General features: G+C 47.5%; 2 protein-coding genes and 1 non-coding gene across 6 annotated transcripts in view; all 3 read right to left on the bottom strand.

Annotated features, from left to right (window-relative positions):
* The window catches only part of LOC129475042 (zinc finger protein 674-like), a 981,285-nt gene that overhangs the window by 335,747 nt on the left and 623,507 nt on the right, over positions 1-22,031 (bottom strand).
* On the bottom strand, positions 859-17,019 carry RGN (regucalcin). Of its 4 annotated transcripts, none has more exons than XM_055266907.2 (8): positions 16,551-17,019; positions 15,101-15,264; positions 14,027-14,204; positions 10,721-10,903; positions 4,142-4,357; positions 2,356-2,487; positions 1,951-2,105; positions 859-1,272 (listed from the first exon to the last, which is right to left on the bottom strand). In XM_055266907.2, the coding sequence occupies exons 2-8, from the start codon at positions 15,146-15,148 to the stop codon at positions 1,222-1,224; spliced, it is 963 nt and encodes a 320-aa protein (XP_055122882.1). In that variant the 5' UTR covers positions 15,149-15,264; positions 16,551-17,019; the 3' UTR covers positions 859-1,221. The 4 variants fall into 4 exon arrangements, with proteins under 4 accessions (XP_055122882.1, XP_055122883.1, XP_055122884.1 ...); XM_055266908.2 differs by lacking the exon at positions 16,551-17,019 and adding an exon at positions 14,796-15,015 and having other exon boundaries at positions 15,101-15,157; XM_055266909.2 differs by lacking the exon at positions 15,101-15,264.
* LOC129476503 (U6 spliceosomal RNA) lies at positions 7,422-7,528 on the bottom strand. Its single transcript, XR_008654944.1, has one exon. It is a non-coding gene; the product is annotated as a U6 spliceosomal RNA (small nuclear RNA).

The raw sequence follows: 22,031 nt of genomic DNA, 5'->3' as shown, positions 1-22,031 counted from the left end.
AGGATCACCAGCAGTTTGAGACCAGCCTGGGCAGCATAACAAGACTTCGTCTCTGAAAAGCAAAAAATCCAAAAAACCAACCAACCAAACAAATGAAAAAATGACCATAGTGGCACGCACCTGCAGTCTCAGCCCAGCTACTCGGGAGACTGACGTGGGAGGGTTGCTTGAGCCTGGGAGGTAGAGGCAGCAATGAGCCATGATCGCGCCCCTGCACTCCGACCTGGGTGACAGAGTAGATCCTGTCTAAAAAAAAAAAAAAAAGCAATTCCAGTTAAAAAATTGTAGCTGGATTTCTTTTGTAGATATCGTCAAGCTGATTTGAACATTTATATGGAAGGTCAAAGGAATTAAAATAGCCAAAACAATTTTGAAAAAGAGCAAAGTTACAGAAATCACACTACCTAATTTTAAGACTAATTTATAGTGACAGAAAGCAGATCAGTGGTTTCCTGGGAGGGGGGGACAGGCAGGCAGAGGGGCTGAAGAAAAGGATTATGACAGGACAAGAAAAGTTTTGGGGTAGTGGATAGATTCATTATCTTGTTTGTGGTGTTGGTTTCATGAATGTATATATGTGACAAATTTGTCAAATTGTACACTTTCAATATGTACAGGCCAATTATAACTCAATAAAGCTATTTTTAAAATAAGTATTCTTTCCAAAGAGACATATTACTTTTACATCCAGTAGGTGGCAGCTGGAACCATGGATTTTGACAGCATGTTTGAGTCTTACCCTCCAGCCGTATTTTAGTTTGTAAAATAACATATAGGAAGTGAAATATCTATGCAGGTTAGTTAGCATTGTGGCATATTTTATCAGATTACGATGAAAATAAAAAGGAACATAATAGGTCATTACCAGGTTACTATTTATTGTTCCTTGAAGTTTTAATATAGTTAAGTATGAAATGCAGAATCAAGAAGAGATATGTACCCACCCACCTTGGCAATTTACAAAGAATCAAGAGGCTGATTGACAGTTGAACGATTCTTCGCCCTTCTATAGTACTTTTACAGAAAGCCTTATAAGTGTGTTATCAAAACCACTTGTCACCCCTTGTTAACAATGCTCTGCCTTTTAAAAGTTGTAAATTAAAACTTAACGCTGTTAATAATATCATTGCCTCATTTTTCTTTCTAACTAGATTGAAATTTCAGGCCCAGAATTCTCTAGTTGTCTTCAGCGCTCCCTCTGGCAGGAAAGAAGACCTGTCCTCATCCTGCATAGGAGTAGGGAGCAATTCCTTTGACCCCCAAACCAGTTATCTGTTGAAAAAGAAAAGAGGGAATCTCAGGTGAAAGGTAATTCACAAGTATTCTTCAAAAGCATTTTTATGATTTGTAGTAATATACTTAGCCACCTATTGTCTTTGTTTTATTTCCTATCATAAAAAGGAATTACCTGACTGGATATTTATGGTCCAACCCAATTATTCATATAGTTTATAATTCAACTAGCAATCATTTACGACTAACTTAGATTTAAAACTGGATTAGTCCTATCATCTGCCGCCTGCCAAGAAAGGGGTTTCTACATTATGTATTTCTTTTCAGCTCAAAAGCTTTACGATTTTTATCAGTGTTTATTCTGCTGCCAAAAGATGTTTAAATTCTGAAAAATCCTTAAGACATCAAAACAGTCAACTGATCTTCTAGGCATGTTGTAAATACTGGTTTTCCAAGCTCATTCTACTGATCTGAAGAATTTCAATAAACAGGAAGTAAAAAAATTAAAGTAATGTACAAAGTAGGCTAAACACATCATCTTGGATTTCAGATAACTTACTCTCTAGAAAACTGAAATAAAATGTTTTTCAGTCTAGTATGATGAGCTTAACATGCTAAATAGGATTATGCTTTGGAAGTATGCAAAAGTGCCAATCACTCAGTTACTTACAGGGGATCCCCCACCCACCCCCAAAATAAAAGAAATAGCCATATCACCTTGAAAATTCCACCAGCTTCAGGTTGCCTCAAAAGACCCTCGGGGTCCATCCCATCCCGGGCGCAGGTCACATACATTTCAGAGTAATTCTTCCCTCCAAAGCAACATGAAGTTATTTTATCAACAGGCAACTTCACAGTTTGAAGTCTTTTCCCTAGACCACCAAATATTTTATTTAAAGTTTAGTTGTAGCAATTTCCAACCTGTGTATTGTTTCTAGGGAAGATCTAAGAAGACTGTGGAGGTCAGGATTCATCTGTGCATTTAATATTTAATCTACTTTCCCTGACAATTAATTTTGAGCAAAAAGACACACCTCTACAGGAAAAGAAATTCTGACTGTAACTTTCGGGCTATATCTCTGCCTAGCCATGAAACGATTTTTCATTTTGCTGCGGGCCTACCTGTCACAGGATCTAAACGAATCACTCTTCCTCCGTTGTAACAGGCCACCCAGAGCTTCCCCTCAGCATCAATACACATTCCATCTGGGATTTGTTCTTCCTTTTCTAGCTTGTAAACACTTCTGCGGTTGGCTATGGTTAAAAGGCAAAAACAAAAACAGAACCACAACAAAACAACAGGCCACTAAATGCTGAGAATCAAACAGAGAGCTCTCAAGCTGGTTATAAATACTGATCACTTCAGCTTATCCAGTGTCTGGCATGTGAACAAAGGATTTTTACCACATGATTGGGATGGATTCATTGTCTTTTGTTTGGGCACAGGCATATCTGTTTAAGCATTCAGAGGGAGAGAGAAAAAAGAAAGCAGAATTCTTACTAAAATACCAATAATAGTTCTTTTTGAAGCTGACCTGAACTGGGGCCCTGCATGTCTATGTCAAGTACATGTCAGCATGTGGTTAGACCTTTGCTGTTTCAGTTACAAAACTCTTGAGATCCGCAAGGCAACTTAATGGTACCACGTGAACAGTCCAAGCACAAAAACTAGCAAGATATATGAGTTCTTTTTCTGCCTGACTGAGTGCTCCAAATTCAAGACTAAATATTAGAAGAGCCTGTTTCTGGCAGGAGGGGCACTCAGAAACCAACTAGGTGCCCTTAATAGGGGGTAACCTCGGTATACAAAAAACAAATATCAAAATCCAGAACTTTATACTACAAAGTCCAGGTCACTACAGTCATCAGATTGAGATATAATGGAAAAATGTTAAAACTATGTAGAATGACAATGGGTAAAAACAGTCATAAAAAAAAAGCACTACATCTTTCTTTTTTCTTTCTTTTCTTTCTCTTTCTTTCTTTCTTTCTTTTTCTTTCTTTCTTCCTTCTTCTTTTCTTTCTTTCTTTTTTTTTTTTTTGACGGAGTCTCGCTCTGTTGCCTGGCAGGAGTACAGTGGCGGGATCTCAGCTCACTGCAACCCCTGCCTCCCGGGTTCAAGCGATTCTCCTGCTTCAGCCTCCCAAACACTACATATTTCAAAGCAAAACATCTGCACCAGAATAGTTTGCCTCTGATTAAATCTGCATGCAGAGTTCTGGGGATATTTTTTCCAAGTCATTTTTATTATTAGTGTTGCTCTTTTGTTTCATAAAAGGTTTGGCACCTTTCATGAAACAGTTTCAAGGACTCCCTTCTAGATTCTAAATAATTCCTTCTCTCCCAGTTTCCAACTATGGCTCCTTTCAAGCGTATTGATGGAGTTGGACAACGTGCAATTACTTTTTTTTTTTGCTTTTCCATTTTGAAAGGTTGGTAATTAGCTTCTGAGTACTTGCCTATGGTTAACTAAAGTACAAACAAGAAATAGCAATCAAAAACCTCAAGTTTTCTGCTCTTTTGAGCCAATATTCCATTAAGTATTATCTGCCTTTAGGCACCTCCTGGTAGAATAGGGTCTCTTTTGCAGTGAACCTCTTTCTGGTGATGATGGCAAGGAAAAGGATTGAGAATCTATCCATATTTGTGTTAATTATTTTTTATTAGCTTCCCCAGATCTATCCATATTATGCCAAACTCTTGCCATATTTAAATATGTTGAGGGCCATGATTTGACTGGCAGCACAGTCAAGTCTGCTATCGTTACTATATTGGAACAGTAGCATCAGAAATCTCTCCATTTGAGTAAAGACTTCTTCACACGAGGCGAGGGAGAGGCGCCTTGCTAGTCATAAACATATGAAAACAATAGTGGCAGCACTGAGACAAATAATGAAAAATACATACAGATTTGTCCTGTCTGCAGGTCATAGTCAAAGGCATCCACGGAGTAGGACAGGCTGTCAATGTAATAGAAGATTTTGTGGTCTAGCGACCAATCCAAACCATTGGAGATGTCCACCTGGTCAAAGTACTTTTTCACGTGGTGGTCAGGAAAGAGGGAGTACAGGGCCCCCTGGTGCCGCTCAAGAACTGCCGGAGCTGTTTCCTCAGCCATGGTGCCTGCAAAAACCAAAGAGCACTGAGCTCTGCCCCATAGCAACTCGCCCCATGCACGACACCAACCTTTCTCACCAGGGATCCTTTCCAGTGATTAAATCAAAGGAACTCACTATACAATTCCAATGTGGGCCATATATATATATATTATATATATTTTATATATAATATATATATATAATGACAATTACCTTGCATATAATGCAAATTAAAACTGTGCCTAACGGTTCTGGTTCAAGATAAGAAGGAGTAAACATGCACGAACCTCCTTTTCTCCCACTGAGCACAGCTATAAAACCTGGATAAAATACATGGCACGGCCATCTTAGAACTCTAAAAAGCAAATATTAGCAGGTAGCTCAGGGAAGAACAGCAGACTTGGAAGTACCATGGAATTGATGGTGAGCTCTTCATTTTCTTCTCTGGTATCTGCCAGACTGAGCTCAATGCATCCTGAAATCTGGAAATGTGCACTGTGGTGCAGACAGAGATCCAAGAGGAACCCCCTAGATCTGGCTCAAGGAGCAGAAAAAGAAACTCCTGAAGTTCAGAGAGAGTGGAGAAAATCCCTAGGTTATTTTCCACTCCTTTTTCTCCATTCTCTCATGCACCAGTCCCCAGACAATTCTGCAGCAGGGATAGCAATGGCAGAGAGAATGGCCAGCAGCAGGAAACTGTAGGAATGCAAACTCCAAGGGAAGGAGACATTCGTCTCCATTGGGTGAAACTGTAGCCCCAAAAGGGTGACGGCGAATACTGCTGCTTTTATATTCTCTTTCTCTGTCCTTCTTGCTGCTTGGCCCCAGAGGCAGCACAGTCATAGAAATGGGTGGTTTCTGGCTGGAGGAATGAAAAGGAGAGCTCCAGGAAACTGGAAATGACTGAGAGATAGTGAAAGGGCAGTTGCTCAGGAACCCAACCCCGTTAAGCTGTTTACGATCTCCTAGGCTCACCCCCAACTTGGACTTTTACATGCATGAATTGGATTCAAATTAGCCTACTGAAGACATTGAGAGCACAGTTGATAGAGCTCCTTCTGGGTCCCAGACTGACCACTGAGTGGCACACGTGTGGGACAGATCCTAATAACATCTAATAAAAAACAGGTTGGAACTTGTGGCCTGAACCTACACATACACATTGCCTGCTAAGACAACTAAGACAACTATAACAACATTCTTCAAAGGATTTCTTCTTCTTCTTCTTCTTCTTCTTTTTTTTTTTTTTTCTGAGATAGGGTCTCACTGTGTCATCCAGGCTGGAGTGTTGTGGCGCGATCATGGCTCACTGCAGCCTCGACCTCCCAGGCTCAGGCGATTCTCCTACCTGCCTCCTGAGTAGCTCGGGCTACAGGCACATACCACCACGCCAGGCTAGGTTTTTGTTGTTGTTGTTGTTGTTGTTTTGTATTTTGAGTAGAGATGGGGTTTTGCCATGTTGCCCAGGCTGGTCTCAAACTCCTAGACTTGCTCTGGTTGCCCAGGCTGGAGTGCAGTAATGCAGTCTCGGCTCATGCAGCCTTGACCTCCCCCAGGCTAAGGTGATTCTCCTACCTCAGCCTCCCGAGTAGCTCAAGCAGCTCAAGCAATCCACCTGCCTTGGCCTCCAAAGTGCTGGGGTCACAGGCATGAGCTGCCATGCCAAGCCTCCTCCTTCTCCTTCTCCGTCTCCTTCTTCTTCTTCTTTTTTTTTTTTTGGCAGAGTCTTGCTCTGTTGCCCAGGCTGGAGTGCAGTGGCGTGATCACAGCTCACTGCAGCCTCAACCTCCCAGACTCAAGCATTCCTCCCACCTCAGCCTCTGAGCAGCTGGGACTATGGGAGTAAGCCACCATGCCTGGCTCATTTGTTTTATTTTTTTTGTAGAGACGGGGTTTCACTGTGTTGCCTAGGCTGGTCTCAAACTCCCCAGCTCAAGTGATCTACTTGCCTCGGCCTCCCAAAGTGCTGGGATTATAGGCTTGAGCCACTGCGCCCGGCCAAAGGATTTCAACAAGACTCAGGGCCTCATAATATTCAAAATGTCTAGAACACAACCCCAGATTACTTGGCAACACAAAGAAACATGGAAATCTCAACTCACACAGGAAAAGAGAATCAACAGATGCTGAAAATGAGATGGCACAGATGCCAAAGAGACAATGTAGATGGGAAGCCTGAATAGCAAGCAAGACAGGATCAATCCTCCCTCCCTGGGGAGAAGGATGTTCCCTCGGCAGTTTCCTGCTCTAGGGCAGTTGGGTTTGTTTCATGACTCTCCCTGCACATTATCTGCCTCACAGAAAAAGAGGCCTGGAACATGCATGTGAATCTCCTGCTGCTTGGAAAGCCTCTTCCTTGGTGGACAGAATAATCTAGAGCCCTGGCTTCATTATCTAATAACAAGCATAGACAGGTCAGATCTTGGGTGTGGTGATATATTCAGGGTGCGATCACCTTGAGAATCCATCTAGACTATAAGATAACCCCACCTTTTTCTGGGCCTGGGGCACCTCCAAGCACCTGCCAAGAGCTATGACCTCTCTTGAGAAAGAGTCTCAGGTGCTTCTGGCAGATGCACAGCACTAGTATATACCTAACAGGTATATACTAGTGTACTAGTGTTATGCATCTGCCAGAATACTATAGTATTATAATATAATTATATAATTATATATAATATAATATATAATATATAACATATTATATATTATATAATAATTAATATATAATATATATTATATAATTAATAATATATGATATATTATACAATTAATAATTATATTAATATATTATAATATAATTATATTGTATATACTTATATAATTATAATACTATATTATAATATATAATTTAAAATTATATATTATAATATGTAAAGTAAAGCTATATATTATTATAAGTATAATATTATAGTATTGGTATTAGTACTATAGAATACTATAGTAATACCTAATAGTTACACCCACAAAGACACCTACAATTTTAAGAGGTCTCCTGATGGCCCAGAGACTCCATGCTAAGAATGCGGGCCTTGGAGGCCATCTTTATTTTTGTCTCACAGAGTGCCTCAGAACTGTAAACTTTAAAAAAAAATATGGAGCTCTTCATGCATTTGCGTGTCATCCTTGTGCAGGGGCCATGCTAATCTTCTCTGTATCGTTCCAATTTTAGTAGATGAGCTGCTGAAGCGAGCACAGAACTGTCAACTTCTACTCAAAAGAGGGAGAGAAAATCAATTTCACCAGGAGGTGAAATATCCAATCATGTATCTTTATCCTGCAGAAATTACTGCAGAAGGGCTTCCAACAGATTCTCATCTTTAATCTTTCAACCTGTCCCAGACCATATCTGTGGTTGTATAAAGTCAAGGAAGATGGGAAGCAGTCTACAGTCAGCTGCTCTGACCTCTCCTGCCTTCCATGTTGAACGTGCACAGGGCCAGGACAGCAGGGCCAACAATGTGAGGCGGCAGTGTGGGAAGGTGGGAATAGTAGAGATGGAGAATCAACTTTGGCTAACTCAGAAGGTTATTATGATGAGAAATATATGTGAAATGCAGTATCTAATTTAAAACTGTAGATGAAATTCTTTTAAACCTGCATATAAGTCATTCTGCAACCATCATAGTAAACTTTGGTTCAAGAAAGAATCATCAATGAATGTAAAAGTTAAAGAAGAAATTTTGATGAGGACCAGGATATTTGTGTGGACTTAGAGAATCTCCCCATGTTGTAGCCAGCCTCCAAGATAGCCCCTAATGATTCCCACCTTTCAGCATTCTCACCCTTGGATAGTTCCCTCTGTCATTGTCTGTGTGGCCAATAGCATATGGCAGAAGTGATGGTATGTCACTTTCGATTGGTTAAAGACTAGCTTCCATCTTGGATCTTGGGTGCATGCGTTCTCTCTCTCTCTCTCTCTCTCTCCTGTTATCACTGGTTCTAGGGGCAGCCATGTCCTGAGCAGCCCTGTGGAGAGACCCACCAGCTAAGGAACTGAAGCCTCCTGCCAACCCCTATATGAATGAGCTTGGAAGTGGATCTTTCAGACCTCTTCAGGGAATCCAGCCTTTTCCGAGGCTGCAGCCCCTGCGGAAATCTTGACTACAGTCTTATGACTGTAGCCTGAACTGGATCCATCCAGCTAAGCTGCACTCAGATTCTTGACCTTCAGAAACCATCTGAGATAATAAATATTTCTTATTTTAAGCCTCTAAGTTTCAGGGTAATTTGTTATCCAGCAATAGATAACTAACAACCCCCACAAATTGCTTATAAATTGCAATTAAAAATAGTTATGCAGTAGAGAAATCTGACAGGGCCTTAACCTGGTGATCAAAATCACTAACGAGGGGACACACGAACATCGTGTACCTCCAGATGGGTTACCCTGAGAACAGAACATTATCTATGCAGTATTCCAGTCAGGAATGTATAACATCAACTTAATCACAAGCAAACACTAGACAAATACTAAATAAGGAATGCCCTATTAAAAAAGGGGGGAGTTGGGTAGGGCTGGCTGTATTCTTCAAAAATGGCAATGTTATAAAAAACAAACAAAAAAAGCTATGAAAATGTTCCAGTTTTAAAAAAGATCAAAGAGATATGAAAAGGACATGCAATCCATGAGCCTAGACTGCATCCTGTGCTGGAGGGAAAAATGTGAGAAAGAACACTTTTTGCACAATTGACAAAACTGGGATTTAGATATTATATCAGATAAAATGACTGTGTCAATGCTAAACTTCTTTAAGTTGATCACTCTAACTGTGGTCATGTAAGAATATGTCGTCTTTCTTGGGAAATTCACACTGCAGCATTTTAGGGGTAAAGGCACATAGGATATACATGCCACCTACTCTCACATGATTCTGGAGATAGGCCGGGTGCAGTGGCTCACACCTGTAATCAGCACTTGGGAGGAAGAGGTGTGAGGATCACTTGAGCTCAGGAGTTTGAGACCAGCCTGGGCAACATAGTGAGATCTCATCTCTATTTTTTTTTAAATAAAGGACTCTGGAGATAAATTTGTTTAGATATATACAGACAGCAAATGATAAAGCAAATGGAACAAAATGTTAGCAATAGGTGAACCTGGGTAAAAGGTATACAAGTGTTGTTTGTACTATTCTTTTTTTTTTTTTTCTTTTTGAGATAGAGTCTCGCTCTGTTGCCCAGGCTGGAGTGCAGTGGCGCGACCTCAGCTCACTGCAAGCTCCACCTCCCAGGTGCACGCCATTCTCCTGCCTCAGCCTCCCGAGTATCTGGGACTACAGGCGCCTGCCACCACATCCAGCTAATTTGTTGTATTTTTAGTAGAGATGGGGTTTCACCGCGTTAGCCAGGATGGTCTCAATCTCCTGACCTCGTGATCTGCCCGCCTCAACCTTCCCAAAGTGCTGGGATTACAGGCGTGAGCCACCACGCCTGGCCTGTACTATTCTTATTTTTTCTGTAAATTTGAAAATATTTCTGATTTAAACATCAACAACAAAACCCCTGTATTTAAAACTCATTTAAACCACCAAAATACCATACAGATTTTAGTCTCTGCTAGAGATGGAAATGCAAATGAAGATTTTATCATAGGATTTTTTTGTGTGTGTGCTACAACTTACTCAGGCAATAATAAAAGAAGAACCCAAGATTCATTATAAATAACACTTTTGAGGTAGTGAGAACTAACTAACTTACTTTCTTTCTTTCTTTTTTCGAGACCGGGTCTCACTCTGTCACCCAGGTTAGAGTGCAGTGGCACGATCTTGGCTCACTGCAACCTCAACCTCCTGGGCTCAGATGATCCTTCCAACTCAGCCTCCTGAGTAGCTGGGACCACAGATGCATGCCACCACACCCAGCTAATTTTTTGTATTTTTGGTAGAGACGGGGTTTCACCATGTTGCCCAGGCTGGTCTCGAACTCCTGGGCTCATGCGACCTACTTGCTTTGGCTCCCAAAGTGCTGGATTACAGGCAGGAGCCACCACCCTGGTCAGTAGTGAGAACTTTGTATGTCAAAGTATTTCCTCCAGGCCGGGCACGGTGGCTCACGCTTGTAATCCCAGCACTCTGGGAGGCCGAGGCGGGCGGATCACGAGGTCAGGAGATTGAGACCATCCTGGCTAACGCGGTGAAACCCCATCTCTACTAAAAATACAAAAAAATTAGCCGGGCGTGGTGGCGGGTGCCTGTAGTCCCAGCTACTCTGAGAGGCTGAGGCAGGAGAATGGCGTGAACCCGGGAGGCGGAGCTTGCAGTGAGCCGAGATTGCGCCACTGCACTCCAGCCTGGGTGACAGAGCGAGACTCCGTCTCAAAAAAAAAAAAAAAAAAAAAAAAAGTATTTCCTCCAAGGCTCGGTAATAAGTAGGTATTAAGAAATCTTACCAGCAAAGTACCTCCCGGCGGGATCCACCTTCCCATCATTGAAGCGATTGTTTTTCTTGTCGTTATCCACTGTGGCCAAGACAACTGCTGATTGTTCTTTCCAGTTCAAAGCACAGAACTTTGTTCCAATGGTGGCAACATAGCCTCCTGACTGGCGAAGAGCCACAGAGCTGACTGGGGCATCTGTAGAGGTAAAGCAACAGTTAAAAAACAGTACCAGTTTAGTGGCTGAGGCCACTGAGCCCACTGAAGTCACTGTGCTACCTGGCATCTCTTAGAGTGGGAGCCCAGCTCTCGTGATAATGGGAGCGCTCTCTTCCTTCTGTTGAGTAGGGAAGGCTATGTAACCTAGTACATTTGTTGAGTATGAATTCTGTGTGCTGATCTGGGCAGCAATAGATAGAAACGTGAATAAAACCCAACTCCTCTGGAAGCTCCCAGTCTAGTGGGAAAAGCAGAGAAGTGAAAGCACAGTGGCCATGATATGGGGCAGGTGCCACATCCAGTTCAGAGGAGGAGTTTCTGATCTAGGGGCACCGGGACAGTCATCACAGAGTGAGTGATGCCCCATTTTGCCAGAAAATGCTCCAGAAAATTCAGAGACACAAACCGAGTTTAGTTACAGCAACTAGGTTTTGTGACATCTCTCTCCCTCTCCAATCCAGGATTTGCATTTTTTTTTTTTTTTTTTGAGACAGAGTTTTGCTCTTGTTGCCCAGGCTGGAGTGCAATGGTGCAATCTCAACTCACTGCAACCTCTGCCTCCTGGTTTCAAGCAATTCTCCTGCCTCAGCCTCCTGAGTAGCTGGGATTACAGGCATGCACCACCACCCCTGGCTAATTTTTATTTGTATTTTTAGTAGAGATGGGGTTTCAGCGTGTTGGCCAGGCTGATTTCGAACTCCTGACCTCAGGTGATCCACCCGCCTTGGCCTCACAAAGTGTTGGGATATTAGGCATGAGCCACCATGCCCAGCCCAGGATTTGTCTTTTCTAAGGGGCTCTATTTTATATGTATTTAATTGCAAATTGTTTCTCAGATCCTTTTTTGGGAGTAAGCATGGTAAAAAATAATAAACAGATAGAAATGTAGATGCAGAGATAGTACAATCACATCTCTTCATTATATTACTATATTTTATGTTTTTAAATTTTAGGTTTTCTTCATTTAATATTTTTCCATGTATAAGAAAACTTTTTTTTTTTTTGAGATGGAGTCTTGCTCTGTTGCCCAGGCTGGAGTGCAGTGTCATGATCTTGACTCACTGCAACCTCCGCCTCCCGGGTTCAAGGGATTCTCTTGCCTCAGCCTCCCTAGTAGCTGGGACTACAGGCTGTGCTACCATGCCTGGCTAATTTTTGTAGTAGAGACAGTGTTTCACCATGATGGTCAGGCTGGTGTTGAACTCCTGGCCTCAAGTGATCCACCCACCTTAGCCTCCCAAAAGTGTTGAGATTACAGGCATGAGCTACTGCACCCGGCCAAGAGAGCTTTTTTTTTTTAAATTTTATTTTATTTTATTTTTAAGTGGAGAGATTGATTGCTGTGGTGAGTGGTCACAGGAAATAAATTTATCAGAATAGATTTTGAAAACATTTCCTAAGCACCCATTCAGTGTAAGATAATGGGAGCTTCAGGAGTTATCCTTAGCTCAAAGTCCTGCTCACACTTTGATTGGAGCCATCACGGGTCCCAGGGAATGTGTAGGACACATTCTCATTGGGGATCCGAACCTGCAGTCTGAGACTTCTCTTGGTAGCTGTCTAAGCTACTGCTGACACCACAGCTTTTTCCATGGGTTGGGGGCAGGTGGGGGGGGATGGGTTTTTCAGATCACAGGTTGGCATGTGTGTCTGCTGCAAAAGAGACTAGAAACGGCAAGGGGACCCCATCCCCATTCTACCCTCAGAGGTCACAGTCACTTTACCACAGTCACACTTCTGGGTGAATTAAAAAGTTGTTCCCTTTCATTTAAAAATAAAGAAGTTTAAGGCTGGGCGTGGTGGCTCACACCTGTAATCTCAGCACTTTGGGAGGCCAATGCAGGAGGATTGCTTGAGCCCAGGAGTTCAAGACCACCCTGGGCAATATAGGGAGACCCTGTCTCTACAAAAAATAAAAAATAAAAAAAAATTAGCTAGGTGTGGTGGCACGTGCCTGTGATTCCAGCTACTCAGGAGGCTAAGATGGGAGGATCTCTTGAGCCTGGGAGTAAGCCATGTTTGCATTATTGCACTCCAGCCTGGGTGGCAGAGCCAGACCTTGTCTCAAAAAAAAAAAAAAAAAAAAAAAAGTTGAGGTCCCAGTTCTGGGTTGAGAAAGAATGTCCCAAGATTATAGGAATTCCTGATATTTTTTCCCATGGGCTCAGTGAAAACAAGAAACTTCTTTCTCTATCAGTAATTACATCAAGCCCATTCCCTTGGGCCATAGAAAGTGATAAATCCCTTCTTTAGAATTCACAGGGCCATAAACGCATCACACTCAAATGCACATGAAATTCCATCATGAATTTTATTTTGTGCAGTAAACAAAGATGGTCCTGGTTGATGCTTTATACATCCAACAGCTAGTTTTCACTTTCAAAGAAGGGAGGCATCTGTTTTTGTTTTGTTTTGTTTGAAAATTAAGGTCTTGGCCTGACCCAAGGCAGATAACTGGGTCTTTAACTTTCCATGGTTATCTGAAGGTACTAAGGAAAGACAGGAACTAGAGTGCCCCAGCATCCAAACAAAACTGGGAATGGGCTGGGCGTGGTGGCTCACTCCTGTAATCCCAACACTTTGGGAGGTCGCAGTGGGTGGATCTCTTGAGCCCAGGAGTTTGAGACCAGCCTGGGCAACATGGTGAAACACCATCTCTACAAAAAATACAAACTAGCTGGACATAGTGGCACACACCTGTAGTCACAGCTACTAGGGAGGCTGAGGCAGGAGGACCCCTTGAGCCCCAGGAGATCAAAGCTGCAGTGAGCCGTGATCACACCATGGTACTCCAGCCTGGACAACACGGTGAGACCCTGTTTCAACAAAAACAAAACAAAACAAAACAAAACAAAAACCAAAAACACACCAAAAAAACAACCCCCCCCAAAAAAAAACTAGGAATGTTGCCCCTCATTCAAAGAGGAAGAGGAAAGTATTGACCATCCATAATTAAACCCTGGATCAAAGTGGGAGGATATAGAGTGGGGACAGACAGCATGAAAGTGTATTCCGTGTGCTTTAACAAGAAGGGTGCCGTGGTGACCGCCCCTCCCCTGGGAAAAGGTAGCTGGCTGATCTGAGTCTAGCTTTCATCCTTACCCACAGTCACTCGCTGTACTTGCTTGGTGAGTGAATCCCACCGGCAAACCTTTTTTGCAGGAATGTCTACAAAGAGCAGAGAGTTGGACGCTTCCTCCCATACTGGAGACTCACCACACCGGCAGTTCTCCGGCAAAACACACTCAATCTTAATGGAAGACATGGTCGCGGGGGAGATCTATTGAAGGTAACAGAGGTGAGTGAAAGGTCATTGCACAGAACAAATACAGTAAAACACCTGGCTAAGAACTGGCAAGGCTGGATACACATCCCCCAGATCAGAGCAGGATATGCAATGTGACAGGGAGAGACACATAGGCAAAAGAAAAGAGCTGATAAGAGACCGTGAAACATCTTCAACCAACTTACCAGTGACGTGTTTCTCAAATGATCTTTCAAAAAGAAAACAAAAAAGTGACACTCTGACCTCCACTCCTTGGTGTTTGTGACCCTCAGAGAACTGGCTGTTGAAATAGTGCAAGGCCATCCTTTATGTCAATACCCTGGGCCCCAGGGCGGGTCAGGGAGCCGGCAGTTTGCTCATTGGTGGCCCCTCTGGGTGTCTACAGGGCACCTTCTGCTCCCTCCCCTTCTGTTGATGCTGTTGAGCCCCTCTATGAGGGTGCAGAGGCCAGGGCCCTCCACACCTGCATTTTTCTGAGCTGCTTTACTGATTTATTTATTTTTCTTCTCTGTGTGGTTGATTTTTATGAACTGCATTTTTAGGACTATGTTCACCCCAATGAGAACTCGCTGAATTTGAACTAACACGCATTTTCCAATGCAGACCATGGAAGGAGTAGAGAAAAGGACAGCATCGAACCACCCTGGCAGGAACTGACAGCCCCTCAGTGATTTCTTTCTTCCCAGGAAGACACTGTGCCAGTTTGGCAAAGAGTGTTGGACTCCACAGGAGAGGAACATTCTATGCTGGGACTTTAGGCCAGAGACCATGACCAGTGAACTGGGAGAAGACAGAGAAAAATTATCTGAAAAGGAGAAAAAATCAGATAAGAATCCCATGTGGGAGAGGAAAGACAGTCAACTTTCAAGAGCAATCTTTTCTTTCTGTACCTCTGCCCTGAGTAGGCGGTCTCCAGGAATGATCCACACTGCCTGCATTTGTCAGGCACAGGGGCTCAGGCCTGTAATCCCAGCTCTTTAGGAGGCTGAGGCAGGAAGATTGCTTGGGCCCAGGAGTCTGGGACCAGTGTGGGCAACATATTGAGACCCTGACTCTGCAAAACAACAAAAAATTAGCAGGTGTAGTGGCACATGCCTGTGGTCCTAGCTACTCGGGAGGCTGAGGTGGGAGGATCATTTGAGTTCGGGAGATGGAGGCTGCAGTGAGCAGTGATCATGCCACTGCACTCCAGCCTGGGCAACAGAGCGAGAACCTGTCTCTAAATAAATAAATAAAAAGGGCCTGCATCTTCATCCTTCTCCCAGGGTAGCTATCTGCTTTGAAGTAAGTGGTCCTACACATGGTGGGCAACTGAATAGAGGGGGAAAAAAGAAAAATAATGTTTGATCTAATATTTCCTTCAATAAACTACATTTTAAAAAAGAAACACAGGCCGGGCATGGTGGCTCACGCCTGTAATCCCAGCACTTCGGGAGGCCGAGCCAGATGGATCATGAGGTCAGGAGTTCAAGACCAGCCTGACCAACATGGTGAAACCCCATCTCTACTAAAAATACAAAAAATTTAGCTGGGCACGGTGGCGGGTGCCTGTAATCTCAGCTACTCACGAGGCTGAGGCAGGAGACTCATTTGAACCCGGGAGGCAGAGGTTGCAGTGAGCTGAGATTGCACCACTGCATTCTAGCCTGAGCCACAGAGTAAGACTCCATCTCAAAAAACAAGAAACAAAAACAAAACAAAACAAAAAAACAAAAAAACCACAGCCCAAACTGGTCCCAAATACAAACTGCCCGCATCTGCGGCAGCACTTGAAATGTTTTTTGGCTATTAAAAATGGGCTCAGGCCAGTGCCGGTGGCTTGTGCCTGTAATTCCAGCGCTTTGGGAGGCTGAGGTGGGAGGAACATTGAGATCAGGAGTTTGAGACCAGCCTGGGCAACATGGTGAAAGCCCGTCTCTACAAAAAATACAAAAAATTAGCCGGGCTTAGTGGTTCGAGCCTGTGGTCCTAGCTACTAGGAAGGCTGAGGCCGGAGAATCGCTTGAACCTGGGAGGAGGAGGTTGCAGTGAGCCGAGATTGGGCCATGGCACTCCAGCCTGGGCGACAGACTGAGACCTTGTCTGGGGGGGGGGAAGCGGGGGGAGGGGGGGCAGTATTCAGACTCCAAAGGCCCTCATCCTATCAGTCTTAGATAAGGCTCAAGATCAGAGGCACGACTTTTGCAATAGCGACTTTTAACCCCATGCTCGTAGAAGCCGGTGGGGAGGGGACGGGGGTGCCAAATGTTCCATTTAGGCCCGGCCCGTGGCCAAAAAGGGGTGGCTGGGCAGCAGGGAGCGGGGATGGGGCTTCAGGTGCCCGCGCTGCCCCCGGGGTACCTGTGCGGGTGAGAGGCCTCCACAACAATCTGGTAGAGTCGCTGGGACCTCGGGCGACGGCGACGGCGACAGCGACAGAGAGGCCCTAGGAATCTGAAGGTTGAGCCTGCCTCCTCCCTGGCGCAGGCTTTGCAGAGGGCGCACCAGCCAGCCCGGCTGAACGGGCCCAGGTCCCCGGGTGGGCACAGAGCAGTCAGTCTCCTTCTGGCGAGATCTCCTTCTGGCAGTCAGCTGTCAGTCGCCTTCTGGGAGATCGGGACGAGCGGGTCTGGCTCTGTTGTCGCAGGGGCCTTTCCTTTCCAGGGAGGGGGCGGGGAGGCCGGCCTGGCTCGGGCACTCGCCAGGCTGGAGACTTCTCAGGCGGCTCGAAGGTCAGGCAGCGGGCCGAGGGGACGGGAAACGCCTCCCGGGACCCGGCCGCTTGGCAGGTGGATAGCAAGGGCCTAGGACCCCGCCCTGTCCCCGTCCCCGTCCCCCGCGGCTGGAAGAATCCTGCAAAGCCGCCCCTGGCAGGCACGGGGATGGTGGGTACAGGCTTACGGCCCAGTGAACCTGAGCTTTGGAGTTTGGACGAATAGCTAGTTTACCTCTTACTTCAACCAAGAAAAGTTGTTAAATGCCGAACAGAGAAAGACTGGGACGGTTAAACCCAAACAGGTTAAAAAGGAAAGAACAAAGCTCCTCTCCATCCTAGTGGAGAAGACCCTGGTGGCTGAAGGCCAACTCTTGCAAAAAACATTTTTGGTGGGGGAAGAGGAAAGGCTCGATTTCATTTTCAAATCGTATGGAAAACACATTCCTCAACAACACTCAGCTGCACAACCCCATTCTCAGCCTAAATGTATTCCTGGTCCTGCCGTCTGAGGGTCCAGGCTTTCTCTAAATAACCGATATTAAAAAAAAAATGGCCAGGGCCAGCACAGTGGCTCAGGCCTGTAATCTCAGCACTTTGGGAGGCCGAGGAGGGTGGATCGCTTGAGCCCAGGAGTTTGAGATGAACCTGGCAACAAAGTGAGACTTTGTCTCTACTAAAAATTAAAAAAAAAAAAAAAAAAAAAAAAGCAAAAAACAAAACAAAACAAAACAAAAACTGGCCAAGCACGGTGGCTCACGCCTGTAATCCCAGCATTTTGGGAGGCTGAGGCAGGCGGATCACCTAAGCTCAGGAGTTTGAGACTAGCCTGACCAACGTGGTGAAACCCCATCTCTACTAAAAATACAAAATTCGCCGGGCATGGTGGCACATGCCTGTAATCCCAGCTACTCAGGAGGCTGAGACAGGAGAATTGCTTAAACCCGGGAGGTGGAGGTTGCAGTGAGCTGAAATTGTGCCATTGCACTCCAGCCTGGGCAACAAGAGTGAAACTACTTCTCAAATACATACATACATACACACACACACACACACACACATATATATATATATATATTTCTGGGTGTGGTGGTGCATGCCTGTAGTTCCGGCTACTCAGGAGGCTGAGGCAGGAGGATCACTTGAGTCCAGGAGGTTGAGGCTACAGTGAGCTGTGTTTGTGCCACTGCACTCTAGCCTGGGTGACAGAGTGAGACTCTGTCTCAAAAACAAACAAACAAAAATAACTCTCTTCCTCTACTTCCTCAGTGCTGATGTCTCCCTAACCTTATCTCAGCCCAGATGTCACCCCCAGGATACAGGCCAGCAGCTCAACTGAGCTGTCCCAAACCAATCACATCTTTTCCCACCAACCTCCTGAGCACTCTGTCTTGGGAAATGGGCTGTGGTGCAGCCAGTGGGCTGTGCAAGAAGCCCTGACACCTCGTGAGCCTCCTCTTGGTCGCTAACTCAAGTCCAGTTAGTCACCAGGTCATGGAATTGTCCCTTTCATGTCCTTCTATGTTGGCACTGCCTTCATTCATTCAGGCTTTCCCCATTTCTTGCCCAGATTGTCTTCATCTTCTCGGAGGCCTCATCTCATCCCTGTGGATCTGCTGCCAAAATGACCTGCTAGACTGTGAGTCTTGCAGGGGAGGGGATGTATCTTATTCACCCTCACCTCCCTGGGTCCCGCCACAGTGCTGACACACAGAGGTTGTTCAACTATATGCTTTTTAGGCTGGGCACCGTGGCTCACCCCTGTAATCCCAGCACTTTGGGAGGCTGAGGCAGGAGGACCACTTGAGGCCAGGGGTTTGACACCAGCTTGGGCAACACAGCAAGATCTCATCTCTATTAAAAAAAAAAATAGCCAGGCATGGTTGCTGTGATCCCAGTTACTGAGGAGGCTGAGGTGGGAGGATCGCTTGAGCCTGGGAGATCAAGGTTGCAGTGAGCCGTGATAGCGACACTGCACTTCAGCCTGGGTGACAGAGTGGGATGTGGGATCCTGTCTCTAAAAACAAACAACAACAAAAGCTATATGCTTTTTTTTTTCTTTTTCTTTCTTTCTTTTTTTTTTTTTTTTGCTGAGAGGAGTACCTTTATTTAGAAAAAATTTCAGTCTTACAGAAAAGCTGCAAGAATAATAGAAAAAATTCATGATTACCCTTCACCCAGATTCCCCAAATATTAAGTTTACCACATTTGCTTTACCTTTCTCTCTCTTATTTACATATACATCTCTATATAATTTTTTTTTTTTTTTTTTTAATTAATTTTTTTGCATACAAAAACAATAAACATTTTCTAAAAATACATACAAACAAAAAGATGCGTATCAAACATATTAGGAAGGTTGCACATGGGAAGTCGGGGAATAGAAATGGGGGTGGGAGTTAAAATAAATGAGAGAGGGACTTTATATGGATAAGTGATAATAACTCAATCTTCTATTTGACAAAGAAGAGGGAGAAGGAAGAGGAAGAAAAAGAAAGTGGGATAAAGGATCAGAAAGGGAGGAAAATAGAAAAAATTAGAGTATGACTCCAGGGTAGACCTGTTTTGTTGTCATTGAGTTGGTTGGTTGGTTTGTCTGTTGTATTCTTCATGTTTCGCCAAGTTGGCCAGACTGGTCTTGAACTCCTAGCCCGAAGTGATCAACCCGCCTCGCCCCCCAGAGTGCCGGGACCACAGGCGTGAGCCACCACGTCCAGCCCCCACATTGCTTCTGGCCTCCGTGGTAGACCTCCCAGACGGAGCGGCCAGGCAGAGGAGCTCCTCACTTCTACCCAGACACGGGGCGGCCGGGCAGAGGGGCTCCTCACTTCCCAGACGGGGCGGCCAGGCAGAGATGCTCCTCACTTCTTCCCAGACGATAGGTGGCCGGGCAGAGGCGCTCCTCACTTCCCAGACGATGGGTGGCCGGGCAGAGGCGCTCCTCACTTCCCAGACGATGGGTGGCCGGGCAGAGGCGCTCCTCACTTCCCAGACGATGGGCGGCCGGGCAGAGGCGCTCCTCATCTCCCAGACGATGGGTGTCCGGGCAGAGGCACTCCTCACTTCCCAGATGGGGCAGCCGGGCAGAGGCGCTCCTCACTTTCCAGATGATGGGTGGCCGGGCAGAGGTGCTCCTCACCTCCCAGACGATGGGTGGCCTGGCAGAGGCGCTCCTCACCTCCCAGACGATGGGTGGCCGGGCAGAGGCGCTCCTCACCTCCCAGACGGGGCGGCCGGGCAGAGGCGCTCCTCACTTCTTCCCAGACGGGGCGGCCGGGCAGAGGCGCTCCTCACTTCTTCCCGGACGGGGCGGCCGGGCAGAGGCGCTCCTCACTTCTTCCCGGACGGGGCGGCCGGGCAGAGGCGCTCCTCACTTCCCAGACGGTGGGTGGCCGGGCAGAGGCGCTCCTCACTTCCCAGACGATGGGTGGCTGTGCAGAGGCGCTCCTCACTTCTTCCCGGATGGGGCGCCCGGGCAGAGGCGCTCCTCATTTCTTCCCGGACGGGGCGGCCGGGCAGAGGCGCTCCTCACTTCCCAGACGGGGCGGCCGGGCTGAGGCGCTCCTCACTTCTTCCCGGACGGGGGCGGCCGGGCAGAGGCGCTCCTCACTTCTTCCCGGACGGGGCGGCCGGGCAGAGGCGCTCCTCACTTCTTCCCGGGCGGGGCGGCCGGGCAGAGGCGCTCCTCACTTCTTCCCGGGCGGGGCGGCCGGGCAGAGGCGCTCCTCACTTCTTCCCGGGCGGGGCGGCCGGGCAGAGGCGCTCCTCACTTCTTCCCGGGCGGGGCGGCCGGGCAGAGGCGCTCCTCACTTCTTCCCGGGCGGGGCGGCCGGGCAGAGGCGCTCCTCACTTCTTCCCGGGCGGGGCGGCCGGGCAGAGGCGCTCCTCACTTCTTCCCGGGCGGGGCGGCCGGGCAGAGGCGCTCCTCACTTCTTCCCGGGCGGGGCGGCCGGGCAGAGGCGCTCCTCACTTCTTCCCGGGCGGGGCGGCCGGGCAGAGGCGCTCCTCACTTCTTCCCGGACGGGGCGGCCGGGCAGAGGCGCTCCTCACTTCTTCCCGGACGGGGCGGCCGGGCAGAGGCGCTGCTCACTTCCCAGACGGGGCGGCCGGGTAGGGGCACTCCTCACTTCCCAGACGGGGCGGCCGGGCAGAGGCGCTCCTCACTTCCCAGACGGTGGGTGGCCGGGCAGAGGCGCTCCTCACTTCCCAGACGATGGGTGACCGGGCAGAGGCGCTCCTCACTTCTTCCCGGATGGGGCGGCCGGGCAGAGGCGCTCCTCGCTTCTTCCCGGATGGGGCGCCCGGGCAGAGGCTCTCCTCATTTCTTCCCGGACGGGGCGGCCGGGCAGAGGCGCTCCTCACTTCCCAGACAGGGCGGCCGGGCTGAGGCGCTCCTCACTTCTTCCCGGACGGGGGCGGCCGGGCAGAGGCGCTCCTCACTTCTTCCCGGACGGGGCGGCCGGGCAGAGGCGCTCCTCACTTCTTCCCGGGCGGGGCGGCCGGGCAGAGGCGCTCCTCACTTCTTCCCGGGCGGGGCGGCCGGGCAGAGGCGCTCCTCACTTCTTCCCGGACGGGGCGGCCGGGCGGAGGCGCTCCTCACTTCCCAGACGATGGGTGGCCGGGCAGAGGCGCTCCTCACTTCCCAGACGGTGGGTGGCCGGGCAGAGGCGCTCCTCACTTCCCAGACGGTGGGTGGCCGGGCAGAGGCGCTCCTCACTTCCCAGACGGTGGGTGGCCGGGCAGAGGCGCTCCTCACTTCCCAGACGGTGGGTGGCCGGGCAGAGGCGCTCCTCACTTCCCAGACGGTGGGTGGCCGGGCAGAGGCGCTCCTCACTTCCCAGACGGTGGGTGGCCGGGCAGAGGCGCTCCTCACTTCCCAGACGGTGGGTGGCCGGGCAGAGGCGCTCCTCACTTCCCAGACGATGGGTGGCCGGGCAGAGGTGCTCCTCACTTCTTCCCGGACGGGGCGGCCGGGCAGAGGCGCTCCTCACTTCTTCCCGGACGGGGGCGGCCAGGCAGAGGCGCTCCTCACTTCTTCCCGGACGGGGCGGCCGGGCAGAGGCGCTCCTCACTTCTTCCCGGACGGGGCGGCCGGGCAGAGGCGCTCCTCACTTCTTCCCGGGCGGGGC

This window comes from Symphalangus syndactylus, chromosome X (genome assembly GCF_028878055.3).
Source record: "Symphalangus syndactylus isolate Jambi chromosome X, NHGRI_mSymSyn1-v2.1_pri, whole genome shotgun sequence".
In the NCBI taxonomy this organism is placed as follows: domain Eukaryota; kingdom Metazoa; phylum Chordata; class Mammalia; order Primates; family Hylobatidae; genus Symphalangus; species Symphalangus syndactylus.
Note: the sequence above shows the minus strand (reverse complement) of the source record. Positions and strands in the feature narration are given on the sequence as shown.